The sequence below is a fragment of the Palaemon carinicauda genome, chromosome 26, assembly GCF_036898095.1.
Source record: "Palaemon carinicauda isolate YSFRI2023 chromosome 26, ASM3689809v2, whole genome shotgun sequence".
Taxonomy (NCBI): domain Eukaryota; kingdom Metazoa; phylum Arthropoda; class Malacostraca; order Decapoda; family Palaemonidae; genus Palaemon; species Palaemon carinicauda.
This window is the reverse complement of record NC_090750.1, coordinates 82609333-82625752: the sequence shown is the minus strand read 5'-3', so window position 1 is coordinate 82625752 and position 16420 is coordinate 82609333. Positions and strand designations below refer to the sequence as shown.

The following is a 16420-nucleotide window of genomic DNA, read 5'->3' as shown; positions in this document are numbered from 1 at the left end:
ATGCTTACAATATGTATAGTACTTTCACTATAAAAATTTCTGCAACATTCCAACACAGTTTGGACAAATGCCTGTAAAGGTGCTATCTGGCAACTTTCTTTTAAGGGCATGAACATGCAACCACCTCTCCTAATAACTATCATGGTTGGTGTGTTTGAAGAAGTAGCTGCCTTTTCTCTTTTCAAAATGAATTTCATGAATCATAGACATTATAGCAATATGGTAATTAATTAAAGGCTATCAACATTTGTAAGAATTACTAAATCTATCTTGGTGAGATTGTAAACATAGATCCATGAAAGTCCCCTATTTGTCTTTGTAACAATTACAAATGTAATTTACAACAAGTTACCTATACAGTACAAATGCATAATGTTGATAAATATTTTCATGGAATATACTGTAGAGAAATTATTTCATCTTTGTATATCTTAAGTGTCATTCTATGTATTCAAGTAAATAAACAAGATAAAGAATAAATACAGTATTTTCAGTAAGGTATGTGAAACCTACCTTCATTATGTGTAGATTGAATACTGCAGACTAGTAAAATCGATCAATCTCTCTCTCTCTCTCTCATATATACATGATTCATATCGAAATAAGGTAGCTGATGCCAAGCTGGGAGGCAGTATTCCTTTAAAAACTTGACTTATGAACATATTCCATTTTATTTATGAGAGTAAGCTTACAATTCACACCCATGTGAAATGTCATGAGATTTGAGCTATCATCATGAAAGAAAATTTTCCTTGTAAACATTGCAATATATCATTGCTCCAATTAAATTTTGATACTTGAAATGTGTTGCAGAATATTTTAGAGTTAGTGTACTGCATAAAGTATTATTCTAATCACAATCAATATGGCAAACTTTATTCTATTTTCAAAAGATAATGAAAGATTTCTCTTTTCATCTCTTCCTTGTTTCAAAAAGTGTGAAAGCTAACCTTATCATCTATCAAATTTAGTAATAATCACATCCATAAAGTTAAAAGGTTCAATAATCAATGACTGTAATATAAATTTAAATTCTGTCATTTTACTTTTCAAAGGTTGTAAAACAAATGCCCCCTCCCTCTGTCTGTCTGTCTCTCTCAGGACGGGACCTCAAAAAAGTAACTTTTACCAATCTTTTCTTATTTCATTTACATATCCTCTTTTCATAAAATGAAAGAATTAAAAACTTGAATGGTGATTCTATAAAGATAACCAAAGGTAAACATTTAATTTATATTTACATGGAGACCATTCACATATAATGATGGCACTACTATAATTATAAGATCTGGAAGTTCATGTGAAATACAGAAATGTTATTTTTTTATATTTATGAAACTTTGCAGAAGTTCATATTGCTCCTACTCTAAACTGTGTCAATGTCTACCACAAAATTAAAATGCTCCATTCTCTCCCTTTGCAAAATGCCTCCCCTCTAGGAATCACCACAACATCTAGTAGACGAGTTCAAATAGTTAGACAATGACACATCTTATCTCTGGCTTTTCAGTTTATACCCCTGGCCTCCAACCTTGTTCAGTAACAAGATTTAGTTTGGATAAATTGCTGAAATTTTGGTTTCTGTTAGGAGAAATTATCCAAGTAGGCTATAGAGGTTTAGACCGTACCTCAAAAACTAGTCTTATCAAGTACTGTACCTTGGTTTATCTTATTTTCTTTTTTTCAGGGTACATTATAGGCATTCTACTTTTCAATTCCCTAGTTATTAAAAGGGATTACAGTAATGTAAGAAATATTAATTCTCTAAAGGTTCTCTATTTGAAAAGTTTTTCTTTTAAAAGATATGATACATTTTCTTTTAACCATTAATAGATGTGCTATTAACATTAGTATCAGATAGATATCTTGATAGATTGTAGGTAGGCTCCTATAATGAGGTTTTTAAGGTAAAAAAGTTGATTTTATTTCTACCTTATTTCAGAACAAGACTGATATATATATTGAAGTTTTTATTTGCAATGAATTTAGACTTGCATTGGTAATTTTTCTAGTTGGTCTTATAGCATCCTGCTTTTCCAACTAGGGTTCTAGTTTAGCAAGTAGTAGTAATAATAATAATAATATGGATTCAGTGACAAGGCATCTCAGCAAGTTGGTTTTAAATCAGGGGAAGAACTTGGAAGGTTTTTTCACAAAGCGGTACTTCAGCTACCTGTCTTTGAGTAAAAAAATTTAGGGAAAGGATTTATTTCTCTACAGATTGGTGCTATTTAAGACTTTCAACAGATTAGTTTCACATTCATATGACATGAGGAATGAAAGTCATTTATAAAAGTGTCAAGAGGCAACATACAGTATTTGCAGATGTCATAAATAGAGAAAAACCTAATTTTATAAACGAATGGTAAGTTTTCCATCCTTTTTAATCGGGGTTGACAATGGCTCAACCTTTGCAGGGGGAGTATTTTGCAGGGGGAAAGAATGGAAAATTTCTATTTTGGGGTAGAAGTTGACATATCTTCGAGTCGAAGCAATATGAAAATCAGACAAGTATAAAAACAATAAATTTCATCATTAAAAATTTTCTAAAAAATATTTTCGTTATTACATCAAATTCTTTGAGGTATAAGCCAGCTCCTATTTATCACAAATTTAAATTCAGATCCTATCTATCAGTATCAATAACAAATATATTAAAACTTTCTTCAGTAATGGAAGTCTTAAACCCCAAAGTCAGCCATTCATGTTCAAACAATAAACCCTTAATCCATAACAAAAGGAACATGAACCTTTTGAAGCCACTACAGGATCATATGAAACCATTCATATGATCATCACCTTACATCAAACGTCATACACACCATTTCAAACCTTTCTTGAATAATGATGGCAATAGCATTAAACACGAATTACTAAAAGACATTTTGAGAAACTTTCTTTACAGTGCGTCAATAAAAATTATCATGCAAATCCAACTTTGACTGCATATCTATATTTGTACCCTCTACTTCTTTACAGAATAAAAATAATTCATTACCAGTCCACAAAACAAAGTAAATAATGCATAATCATTTAAAAGTGTCACAGCCTTTAAAATAGTATCAAAAGTTTTTTCTTTATCCTGGACATAGTTTTTTATACAAATCTAGAAAATTTTTTGTTCCATCACACCTTACACAAACTAGTACGGTGTAATGAACTATATAAGCAACCATAAAACATTCTGAAAACAACATCTTGTTTGGTATCCTCCAGTATTAAGAGACAAGGTTGTCAGACAAAAAAAAATTCTGATTTTGTGCTAAACTTCACTAACATCCGAGGGATTCTTTACAACTAACAGATAACCTGAAATCCTTTGTGACAGCAATGGAAGAACAATCACCTGAATCATATTTTCATAAAAACTAAAAATGCAAAAATACGTAATAAAAAATACATTTACGCTAATAGCATATAAATTTGTGAGATTTGTGATACAGAAGAACGCATGAGCACCAAATATAAACCTTGAAACTAAATTGATTTCAAAGTTCATCTTTTTCTAATTTCTTCTCTTTTTCGATAGGAAATCCCCAGAATGATGAGGAAAATCCTACTGCATCTCTTTCTCGCTTAGCAAATGCAGAAAAGGAGGAAATACAATTGCCAATGTAATGATTGGAGCGACCAAGTATTGCCAAGTCAACGTGTGGGTTGGAAGGCTCACGACGGTGTACAGTGACCTGAAAAAAAAAGAAATATTATTCCATGGACCCATAGCCCCAGTCTTGCACAGACAGTAATACCTCAGGATATGAAATTAATCTGTTCCAGAGTGGCTTTCATAACAGGATTTTTTCGTATAATGAAATAGAATGAAAAACTGTACAACCAAATACAGTGAGGCCTCAAGATACGAAAGTAATCCGTTCAGGATACGGTTTCGTATCCTGAGTCGCGTTATATATGTAAATAGCCTAATCCGTTCCAAACCTTACGAAAATACACCTTTTCTTTCATAAACACGATAAACTGTAGTAATAAACATGCAATGCAGCCAACCGTTAAAAACAGCCTAATCCATTCCAGAAACTACCATGAGATTTTTCAATAATGTAGTTATAACCTAGTTATCCCCTCCAAGCCCTAAGAAAACGGTCCGTTTTCTTTACTACTGTATAAAAGTTACGGTACTGTATGTAAAGCATTTGGATCAGTGAAGGTGTATTGTTACCTGTATACCTAAATTAAGGGTTGATACCCTGAAAAAAAAGGTACTGTACTCTCGGCGACGAGTTGGGATCTCGTAAGCTTTTCGTATCCTGAAATTTTTTTCGTATACTGGGGCATAAAAATCTTTGTATCGCTTTACGTATCCTGAATTTTTCGTAAGCAGAAACTTTTGTATCCAGAGGTATCACTGTACATATGAATCATTCAATATATCTAACATAGCTCAAATTTTGTTTTGTATCCTGAGTATTTTTTTGTAATATGAGGCGAAAAAAAGCTTCGTATGTCATTCTGTATGATAAGTTTTTTGTAAACAGAAACTTGTAAAATTTCTAGCTTGGTGATCACATAATGATTTAGCCCATTTCATGGCACATAGGTCAAACATTTTAATTGCCTTGAAAATAAAATGAGTGTTAGTTTGTAGTTCTACATATGCAGTTAATTCTAAGTCCTGCATTCTCCATCATATAGCACAATACTACACAGTATTCTAGAAGTTTTATTCTAGCTATGATGAGATTGTGGAATGATCTTCCAAACATGGTGGTTGAATCAGTGGAACTTTAGAGGTCAAACATTTAGTAAAGTGTTTTCTGTTGAAAAGGTTGACATGAGTCTTAATTTATAGTTTATACAAGACTGATCTGTTTTAACATTACTGATCTTTAAATATTTCATATTTTTCATTTATTACTTATAATTTATTATTCATTACTTATAATTTTAGGGGATTCAGCGTTATGAAGCTTCATCTGTGGTAGATAACGGGGGAGGGTGGGCTGTGGCACCCTAGAAGTACCAGCCGAACTGGGTTGAGTCCCTTGTCAGGCTGGGAGGAACGTAGAGAGGAGAGGTCCCCTTTTTTGTTTCATTTGTTTGATGTTGACTACCCCCCAAAATTGGGGGAAGTGCCTTGGTATATGTGTGTATGTACTTATAATCTATTTGCTATTTCCTTTTCTCACTGGACTCCTTTCCCTGTTTTTCCAAACAGGGTTGTAGCTTGGCTAGTAATACACTGATATTAATATCAATATGAATAATTATGTTAATTTAGATTAAATAAGTTCATATTCTTGGCATGATGAAAACTATCAACATCAGAGATGTCATCACTCCATATTAGAAAGACTACAGTACGTCATAATAACGTGGCATACACTTCACAAACACTAGATCACAATACAATGCGATCATCCTCGCTGGACTAACTCATTCACCTTTAAGTGTAATAGACAATGATGCATCAGAATACAAATACATACATAAAGCTGGGCTAGCACTTTGCCAGAATGACACCAAAATATAAGGCTAGAAGTCATTATTGATAAAATTTAAAACTAGACTCTATTCACTAGCAAGATTGTCTACTCTTTCAGAAAAATGTTATTTTTATTAGTAAAATAAATTTTTGAATATACTTACCCGATAATCATGTAGCTGTCAACTCCGTTGCCCGACAGAATTCTATGGAGGGATACGCCAGCTATCACAATACTAGAAGGGGGTGTACTTACCAGCGCCACCTGTGGCCAGGTACTCAAGTACTTCTTGTTGACACCTCCTCAATTATTCCTCGGTCCACTGGTTCTCTCTGGGGAGGAAGGGAGGGTCGATTAAATCATGATTATCGGGTAAGTATATTCAAAAATTTATTTTACTAATAAAAATAACATTTTTCAATATTAAACTTACCCGATAATCATGTAGCTGATTCACACCCAGGGGGGTGGGTGAAAACCAGTGTACAAGATTAAAGGATAGCTAAGTATCCCATATTTCATATAACAGTTATCTCAAATAACAATGAAATAATAAGTACCTGGTAAGGAAGTCGAATTGAACCGTTACTCTGCCTCTTTTTTAAGTTCGTCTTCCTTGCTGAGCGCAGCGTTCCTCTTGGAGGCTGAATCAACCCAAAGGTGCCAAAGTATATGGGGTTGCAACCCCTACTAAAGGACCTCTACAAAACCTCTAACCCAGGCGCTTCTCAAGAATGAATAGACCACCCGCCAAATCAAAAGGATGCGGAAGGCTTCTTAGCCTACCGTAACAACCATAAAAACAACAATAAAAGCATTCAAGAGAAAGGTTAAAAAAGGTTATGGGATTAAGGGAATGTAGTGGCTGAGCCCTCACCTACTACTGCACTCGCTGCTACGAATGGTCCCAGGGTGTAGCAGTTCTCGTAAAGAGACTGGACATCTTTCAGATAAAATGATGCAAACACTGACTTGCTCCTCCAATAGGTTGCATCCATTATGCTCTGCAGAGAACGGTTTTTATTAAAGGCCATCGAAGTAGCTACGGCTCTTACTTCGTGGGTCCTTACCTTCAGCAATGCAAGGTCTTCCTCCTTTAAGTGAGAGTGGGCTTCTCTAATCAGAAGCCTTATATAATATGAAACCCCATTCTTGGACATGGGCCTCGAAGGTTTCTTGATGGCACACCATAAGGCTTCTGACTGTCCTCGAAGAGGTTTAGACCTCTTAAGATAAAATTTGAGAGCTCTGACAGGGCAAAGAACTCTCTCTAGTTCGTTACCTACCATGTTGGAGAGGCTAGGTATTTCAAACGATCTAGGCCAAGGACGTGAAGGAAGTTCGTTCTTTGCTAGGAATCCAAGCTGAAAAGAACATGTTGCAGATTCGGTCGTGAAACCAATGTTCTTGCTGAAGGCATGAACCTCACTGACTCTCTTAGCTGTTGCAAGGCAGACGAGAAAGAGAGTCTTGAGGGTAAGGTCCTTGAGGGAAGCTGACTGGAGAGGTTCGAACCTAGGAGACATAAGAAACCTTAAGACTACGTCTAGGTTCCAGCCTGGAGTGGATAGACGACGCTCTTTAGACGTCTCAAAAGACTTAAGAATGTCTTGAAGGTCCTTGTTGGAAGAAAGGTCCAAACCTCTGTGGCGGAGAACTGAAGCCAACATACTCCTATATCCTTTAATCGTAGGGGCTGAAAGGGATCTCTCATTCCTAAGATGTAGAAGGAAGTCAGCTATTTGGGTCACAGAGGTATTGGTAGAGGATATTGAATTGGCTCTACACCAGCTTCGGAAGACCTCCCACTTAGACTGGTAGACTCTACGAGTGGAAACCCTTCTCGCTCTGGCAATCGCACTGGCTGCCTCCTTCGAAAAGCCTCTAGCTCTAGCGAATCTTTCGACAGTCTGAAGGCAGTCAGCCGAAGAGCGTGGAGGTTTGGGTGCAACCTGTCTACGTGAGGTTGACGTAGAAGGTCCACTCTTAGAGGTAGAGTCCTGGGGATGTCGACTAGCCATTGAAGTACCTCTGTGAACCATTCTCTTGCAGGCCAAAGGGGAGCAACCAGCGTCAGCCGTGTCCCTTCGTGCGAGAGGAATTTCTGCAGAACTTTGTTTATTATCTTGAACGGTGGGAATGCGTACAGGTCGAGATGGGACCAGTTCAGTAGAAAAGCATCCACATGAACTGCTGCAGGGTCTGGAACAGGGGAACAGTACAGCGGAAGTCTCTTGGTTATGGAGGTGGCAAACAGATCTATGGTAGGCTGACCCCACAAGGTCCAAAGTCTGTTGCACACACTCTTGTGGAGGGTCCATTCCGTGGGAATGACCTGATTCCTTCTGCTTAGGCGATCTGCTGAGACGTTCATATCGCCCTGAATGAACCTCGTGACCAGAGTGAGGTTTAGACCTCTTGACCAAATGAGGAGGTCCCTTGCGATCTCGTATAGGCTCCTCGAATGGGTCCCTCCTTGCTTGGAGATGTAAGCCAAGGCTGTGGTATTGTCTGAGTTCACCTCCACCACTTTGCCTAGCAGGAGGGACTTGAAGTTCAACAGGGCTAAATGAACTGCTAGTAGCTCCTTGCAGTTGATGTGGAGTAATCCCTGTTCTTCGTTCCACGTTCCCGAGCATTCCCGTCCGTTCAAGGTCGCACCCCAGCCCGAGTCCGATGCATCTGAGAAGAGATGAAGATTGGGGGTCTGAATAGCCAACGATAGACCCTCTCTGCGAAGGAGGTTGTGCTTCCACCACAGGAGAGTGGTCTTCATCTCTTGGGTGATTGGGATAGAGACTGCTTCGAGAGTCGAACCCTTGTCCCAATGAGCTGCAAGATGGAATTGAAGAGGGCGGAGGTGGAGTCTCCCTAGCTCGACGAACAGGGCCAGTGATGAAAGGGTCCCTGTGAGACTCATCCACTGTCTCACCGAGCAACTGCTCCTCTTCAGCATGCTCATGATGCACTCTAGGGCTTGGCTTATCCTGGGGGCCGAAGGAAAAGCCCGAAAATCCTGACTCCGAATCTCCATTCCCAGGTACACAATGGATTGGGAGGGAATGAGTTGAGACTTTTCTATGTTGACTAATAGACCCAGTTCTCTGATTAAGTCTAAAGTCCAATTGAGATTCTCCAGACAGCGACGACTCGTGGAGGCTCTCAACAGCCAGTCGTCCAAGTAGAGGGAGGCTCTGATGTCCGATAAGTGTAGGAATTTTGCTATATTCCTCATCAGATGAGTAAAGACCATAGGAGCTGTGCTTAGGCCAAAACACAGGGCTTGGAATTGGTAGACAACCTTTCCGAAAACGAATCTCAGGAAAGGTTGGGAGTCTGGATGAATAGGAACGTGAAAGTAGGCATCTTTCAAGTCCAACGAGACCATCCAGTCCTCCTGCCTGACCGCTGCTAAGACCGACTTCGTCGTCTCCATCGTGAACGTCTGCTTGGTGACATACGCGTTGAGCGCGCTGACGTCCAGCACCGGTCTCCAACCTCCTGTCTTCTTGGCCACAAGAAAGAGACGGTTGTAGAAGCCCGGGGATTGATGGTCCCGGACTATAACCACTGCCTTCTTCTGCACAAGTAGCGACACCTCCTGGTGCAATGCTAGCCTCTTGTCCTCTTCTTTGTAGTTGGGAGAGAGGTTGATGGGTGATGTGGTCAGAGGTGGTTTGAGGCAGAATGGAATCCTGTAACTGTTCCTCAGCCAACTGACAGACTGGGCGTCTGCACCTCTCTTCTCCCAGGCTCGCCAGAAGATCTTGAGCCTGGCTCCTACTGCTGTCTGGAGTTGCGGAGAGTCAGTGTTTACCTTTAGATGTCCTGGAGCCTTTCCTGGACTTGCTCCTGAAAGAGTCTGGACGGGAGCTTCCTCGGCTGGGGGCTCTACCACGAAAGGGCGGTATGAACCTCGTCGCAGGGGTATCAGCCACTGGTGAGCGATAAGTCTTGGGGACTGAGGTAGTAACCTTAGACTTACGAGCCGATGAGGCTACTAGATCGTGTGTGTCCTTTTGTATCAGGGCAGCAGACAAGTCCTTAACCAGCTCTTCAGGGAAGAGGAACTTCGAGAGCGGAGCAAAAAGGAGTTGTGACCTTTGGCAAGGTGTAATGCTGGAGGAAAGGAAGGTACACAGCTGTTCCCTTTTCTTCAAAACCCCTGATACAAACATCGACGCAAGCTCACCAGATCCATCCCTAATGGCCTTATCCATGCAGGACATTAATAGCATGGCAGAATCCTTGTCCGCAGGAGAGGTCTTCTTGCTGAGGGCCCCCAGGCACCAGTCAAGAAAGTTGAACATCTCAAATGCTCTAAACAGTCCTTTCAGTAAGTGATCAAGGTCTGAGAAGGTCCAGCAAACCTTAGAACGCCTCATTGCAGTTCTCCGAGGCGAGTCCACCAGACTTGAGAAGTCAGCCTGGGCAGAGGCAGGTACTCCCAAGCCTGGTGCTTCTCCTGTGGCATACCAAACGCTCGCTTTCGAAGTGAGCTTGGTCGGCGGGAACATGAAAGAAGTCTTGCCTAGGTGTTGCTTAGACTGCAGCCACTCCCCTAAGATCCTTAATGCTCTCTTAGAGGACCTTGCTAGGACTAGCTTAGTATAGGAGGACTTAGCTTGTTGTATGCCCAGCGAAAACTCAGATGGCGGAGAGCGGGGAATAGCAGAGACAAAGTGGTCTGGGTAAACCTCCCTAAGCAGAACCAAGACCTTACGAAAGTCAATAGACTGTGGAGAAGGCTTGGATTCATCCACGTCTGATGAGGGATCCAGGTGTGCTCCTCATCATCAGACGCCTCATCACCAGAGTGCAGCGAAGGTATCGGACAAGAATGCTGAACAGCAGAGTCCGAACGAGTAGGAACAACAGTATTGGTTTCCTCTTCAAGTAACTGTTGAGGGAGAACCTGAGGCTCAGACTGCAAAGGCTGAATAGCAGAAGAAGCAGAAGGAAGGCGCATGGGTGGAGGAGGCTGACTCCTAGCATGAGTGGTTGAACCCAAGGATTGCGCTTGCTGAGCGGTTGGTGGAAGCGGAGTAGCAAGTTCCTGTTCCTGTGGTGTGAGCGGAGCGTGATGAGGTTGAGGCTGCGCAGAACAAGGTAAATGTCTCGCAAGCTGAGGCTCCTGAGGCGCAAGGCCAAGGTGTAGTGGAGCTTGCCTTGTGGATGGTTGAGCTCGCTGCAGCGAGAGCTGAGGAGACTGACTCATGGACGGGAGAGGTTGTTGTACCTCAGCCAAGAGTTGCACCACTGGTGGAGCAGCAAAGGGAGGCGGAGGAAGAGAGGTATAATCCTCCTGATCCCATAGCAAAGGTTGCCTTAAAGAAGGCGGAGGCTGAACACCACTGGGAACAGCAAACTCCGACCGTGGCTCAACATCGTACGCCTGGCAGGTGGTACTGCGATCAGGCGGAGCAAACGCAGGCGGAGCGAGCGTAGGCGGAGCGAGCGCAGGCGGAGGGAGTGTAGGCGGAGGCGGAGGAGCAACACTCTCAGCCCGACACTCACGCATCAAGTCCGAAAGCTGTGCTTGCATGGACTGTAGTAGAGTCCACTTAGGGTCGACAGTCGAGCTCTGTTGTGGCAGAACCTTACTCCTCTTGGGCGGAGTGCAGTCGACAGATGACTGCGGCGAGTCAGAGCTGAGCCAATGACTGCAACCTGGCTGAGCACTCGCGGACTGGACTCTGCGTTTAAGTGGTCTCGAGACCTGAGACCAACGTTTCTTCCCTGACAGATGATCAGCGGACGAGAAAAAGACGGGCTCAATCGTCTGCGGGTGGGAGTGACGGTCTTTGGAAGACACGCCCGCAACCACCGAGGAAACTTCTGTGCGCCTAACAAGGCCTGCCGAACCCTTATGCCCTTCGACATTGCTTCTCCCCTGGGCATGGGAGCTTGCAAGAGGTCCCGGACTGGGAGAACGACTGGCTCGCACAGAAGAATCCTCACGCACCACACTGGCACTGACACTAGCACTTGGCACTGCACTGACACTAGCACTCGTCACAGCACTGGCACTAACTCCACCCACTGCACTCTTGACCTTAAGTTCCTTAACTTCGGCCATCAGAGACTTATGGTCACTTACCACTGACTCTACTTTATCGCCTAAGGCCTGAATAGCACGCAAAACAACAGACATATCAGGCGGAGGGCAAACAGTAGGTTCGGGGGTAGCCACTACAGGGGTAGGAAAAGGTAGGGGATCATGAGGTGAGGAAAACAGTGAAGAGTGAGAAGAACTCCTCCTAACTCTACCTCTCTCTAACTTAGATGAATATTTTAAAAGACGGACAAATTCCAGTTCCGAAAGTCCGGCGCATTCCTCACATCGATTTTCTAACTGACAGGGCCTGTCCCTACAGTCAGAACAAGCGGTGTGAGGATCTACCGAGGCCTTCGGAATACGCCTATTGCAAGACCTACATCGTCTATGGGAGGGGGCTTGCGAAATGTCAGACATCTTGAATCCAAAGAGTTAGCCAAAGGGGTTTCCAAAATCAAGCAAAAGATCGTTAACCGTTAATCAGGACTATATAAAAGCTATCTAGCTAATATAAGAAGGTTTCCAGTAATGCGACAGCCGAAATCTGAGAGAATACTTCACCAATTAGCCGTGAACAAACTCGAAGATCATAAGCGTATCCCAGAACGTCTTGCCGGAAGCACGACAGAGGAATAATTGAGGAGGTGTCAACAAGAAGTACTTGAGTACCTGGCCACAGGTGGCGCTGGTAAGTACACCCCCTTCTAGTATTGTGATAGCTGGCGTATCCCTCCATAGAATTCTGTCGGGCAACGGAGTTGACAGCTACATGATTATCGGGTAAGTTTAATATTGAAAAATTTTAATATTGTAGATGTTTATTTGATAAAAATGATATAAATGAAAATGCCCTTGGCCCACTTAGGAACATTTGATGTTATAGTAAAACACTGTGTTCAGATTTGTCCGACTGACATCGTTCCCTTTGTTTTCGTTGTCATATCTTTCACTCGTATGTGCCAAATTTAAGATATGCAAATATCTTTTCATCCTCAAGAACTTCCCATCATAAAATAATTCACATTGATGGCTATAAGGGATAAAGTACATCTGAAGCCTTGGTAAGATACACAAAAAGAGTGAGGACAAACTGAATCTAAGTAAAACCTGATTACTTTACATTTAAAGCAGTATCATGGAAAATGATTAGCTGTAGCTGGAGAGATAAGGTGAAGGATGATATGGAGAGAAGAGGTTTGGTGGAAGAGAATGCCTTTGATAAAAGGCATTGGAGAGGGCGCATTATGAGGGCGCATCAGGCAACCGACCCCTTAATGTAGGGATAACAAGGAGGATGAAGAAGATACAGTAGCTTGATAATGTAGAACGACATAAGAATAATACAGACATCACTCTAACTGATAAACAAAATAATAATCAACGAAAATATGTGATAAAAACTTGAGGTGACGTTGAAGATGTGATCAGTTAAATCTGAGGCCTTGTTTTCTTATTTTCCAAGTAAAACCTCTTTACTTTACACTAGAATCAATACCACAGAGAATAATTAGCTTTAGACATACCTAAATAATGTAGAGAGGCAAAACAATATCTCACTCACATACAGATTAACATAATATTCCCAAAGGTAATGGTTAAAAACCTTAGAAAAAAACTAAAGGTGATGATGTGGTCACTTTCAGTTAAATCAGAGGCTATGTTTACCTATTTTCCAGGGCCCTCCCAAACTGATGGGTATTTTGGCAGTGTAATATAGAGGGGGGGAAGGGTATAATGGCAGGGGGATTTCTTTTCTTTATTGTTAACATTCATAGGTCATCATGATGGCACTTGCAGTAGACAGCTTTTTCTATTAATAGGTTGCATTCAAGGAAATACTATATACAACCTTTGTCATTAAATTCACCTAGCTCATTTATGTAATTAATTTATCTTAATATTTCACCAAGGTAATGAATTGGGACTCATTGCCCACTAGCAGATAGCTTCCCCACTGACAGTAAGGTTTTTACAGTTCCTCATTTGAGGGAACGCTCACCCGCTTCTGCTAGTGCTAGTTTTCAGTCTTTTTATTTGGGCTTCTTGTTAATTGGCAATGCAGCAGTAAGCTACTTAGTTACTTTTCAAACAAAAGATTGAAATACAAAAGGTACTCCAGAACTTACAAACTTAACTGGTTCCAAGAAGCTGTTTGAAAGTACAATTTTCTTAAATTTTGGCCTGGAGTAGGTCTAACCTGAATTCCATGCCTATGATTTCCAGCTACAAAAGTCAACAAATATTCAGGTTTCATATGGAATAGATATCAGGTTATTACAAATGTTATTTTGACTGGGGTCTTTGACTGACCACTTAGTACTTAATTGGATCCCTCTCTTGTTATGGCTAATTTTTCCTTAGCCTGCACATACACAGAGTAGTCTGGCCTATTCTTTACACATTCTCCTCTTTCCACATGCACCTGACAACATCAAAATACCTGTTATTATTATTATTATTATTATTACTTGCTAAGCTACAACCCTAGTTGGAAAAGCAGGATGCTATAGGCCCAGAGGCCCCAACAGGGAAAGTAGCTCAGTGAGGAAAGGAAACAAGAAAAATAAAATATTTCAGGAAGAGTAACAACTTTGAAATAAATATTTCCTGTATAAACTATAAAAACTTTAACAAAACAAAAGGAAAAGAAATAAGATGGAAGAGTGTGCTTGAGTGTACCCTCAAGCAAGAGAACTCTAAACCAAGGCAGTGGAAGACCATGGTACAGAGGTTATGGCACTACCCAAGACTAGAGAACAATGGTTTGATTTTGGAGTGTCCTTCTCCTAGAAGAGCTGCTTACCATAGCTAAAGAGTCTCTTCTACCCTTACCAAGAGAAAAGTGGCCACTGAACAATTACAGTGCAGTAACCCCTTGAGTGAAGAAGAATTATTTGGTAATCTGTGTTGTCAGGTGTATGAGGACAGAGGAGAATATGTAAAGAATAGGCCAGACTATTCAGTGTGTATGTAGGCAAAACGGGAAAATGAACCGTAACCAGAGAGAAGGATCCAATGTAGTACTGTCTGGCCAGTCAAAAGACCCCATAACTCTCTAGCGGTAGTATCTCAACGGGTGGCTGGTGCCTTGGCCAACCTACTACTCCTAAATTCTTATTCACTCCAGAGGTTAACTACGGCACTGCATTTGATAACCAGCTACTTTTTATTTGGCAAGGGTAGAAGAGACTTAGCTACGGTAAGCAGCTCTTCGAGGAGGACACTCCAAAATCAAACCATTGTTCCCTAGCCTTGGGTAGTGGTATAGCCTCTGTGCCATGGTCTTCCACTGTCTTAGGGTAGTTCTCTTGCATGAGGACACACTATTTCCTTTTCTCACTGGGCTATCTTCCCAGTTGGACACCCTGGGCTCATACCATATTGTTTCTTCAACTAGGGTTATTCTTGCAATAACATTTTTGAGGTGGGGCCTATTCAAGCACAAAACTGATTTTAAAACGGTTTTGAGGATAAGAAAAAGGCAAAAAATATTTCTGCAATCAACATTTCAAAACACCTGAATTATTGATTGCAAGTAGCAAGCCTAAATTCCTAAGTAGAAAAATTACATTAATCATGTAAAGCTTACCTTCATTTTCCTTAAGGCTTTGGACAATGGCTCTATCATAAAATCATTGTCAGAAGCCACAAACACACTCTTGGCGCCGACAGACTTAATAGCACGTTTTAGTTTTTTCACAATAGAGTTCTGAGAAGGTAGGCAAAGTTCCTTCGTAGCTACGCCATGCTCATTACGGTAACCCAAACACTGGGGAGCTGCAAAAAAGTTTGGACTGTGTTCTACATGCTCACAAGCTCTTTCCTGAAAAAGAAAACATTTATTGTAATACCACATTGAAAATATACAGAATGTACCAAAATGACAAATTCGGAGATAATTTGTATTTTTCCTAACCATACAAACCTTAGCTATTTACATTGGGTTTACTTTCGGCGTAGCTGAAATTGACTAGCCAATAGATTTTAACGAGGGTTAACTACCCCCGCGCTAGTTAGCGGGGGTAGGTGAAGGGGTAGCTTGCTACCCCTCCCTCCCCACACACCGGTGATTTGTCTCACTTCACTTAGAGGTAGGACTTGACTTGGGGGACAGGGCTGGTGGGCAAATATGTGTAAATAGCTAAGGTTTGTATGGTTAGGAAAAATACAAATTATTTCCGAATTTGTCATTTGTTCCGTAACCGAAATACAAACCACGCTATTTACATTGGGTGACTTACCCCTTAGGAAGGGTGGAAAGTCCCCAGCCTTACTGGCTTTGGCTTTACCCGGGGACTCCGACTCCAAGTGAGTAGCACTCGAGAAAAGGAGTCCCTGCACCTCACAAGTTCCTTGCTCTGCAAGGAGCGTGTGGCCTACGTAAGTTGTGTGTGGAGGAAAGAGCGTGACTCGTCCTAGGAAGTTGACCTTGAGTCCTTTAGATAGGAATCTTGGCTAGGACGTACCCAATACCACCTCGTCAGGGTATGGGGGACGCGACAGTATTAAGCTTAATACAAAAAACACAAGGGAGCATGGTTTACCTGCAGAGGTTGAGGTCAGCTATGCGGAGACCTTGGATGCTGCTTTCCCCAAGAGAGGGGAGGATGAAGAAAGAAGTAAGGGCCAGACATACTCTTTCAATCACGCAGACTAAAACCGGGTAACAACACCCTCAACCTACTGCTACTTGTCCATCAAGGAGCCTGAGGTTAGACCAGCTGTTGTGCAGCCACCACGGGGCCGATAGAAAATGCATCGAGGCTCCTGTGGGTCACGTCCTGCAGGTAGTGGGCTGTGAAGGTTGTTTGACGCTTACAGACCCCAGCTTGAAGCATCTGCGTTACAGAGAAATTTCTCTTGAAGGCCAGGAACGTAGCGATGCCCCTGACGTCGTGCGCCCTAGGGCGACGTGACGGAG

The 16420-nt window shown here is 41.7% G+C and overlaps 1 protein-coding gene across 2 annotated transcripts in view; it reads right to left on the bottom strand.

Annotated features, from left to right (window-relative positions):
• Positions 1-1760: 1760 nt before the first annotated feature.
• O-fut1 (O-fucosyltransferase 1) overlaps positions 1761-16420 on the bottom strand; it is a 69905-nt gene continuing 55245 nt past the window's right edge. For both annotated transcript variants that reach the window (XM_068349825.1, XM_068349826.1), the window contains exons 6-7: positions 15089-15322; positions 1761-3686 (exon numbers count right to left, since the gene is read on the bottom strand). In XM_068349825.1, coding sequence (XP_068205926.1) covers positions 3489-3686; positions 15089-15322 — 432 coding nt within the window. In that variant the 3' untranslated portion in view covers positions 1761-3488. The remainder of the gene's footprint in view (positions 3687-15088; positions 15323-16420) is intronic.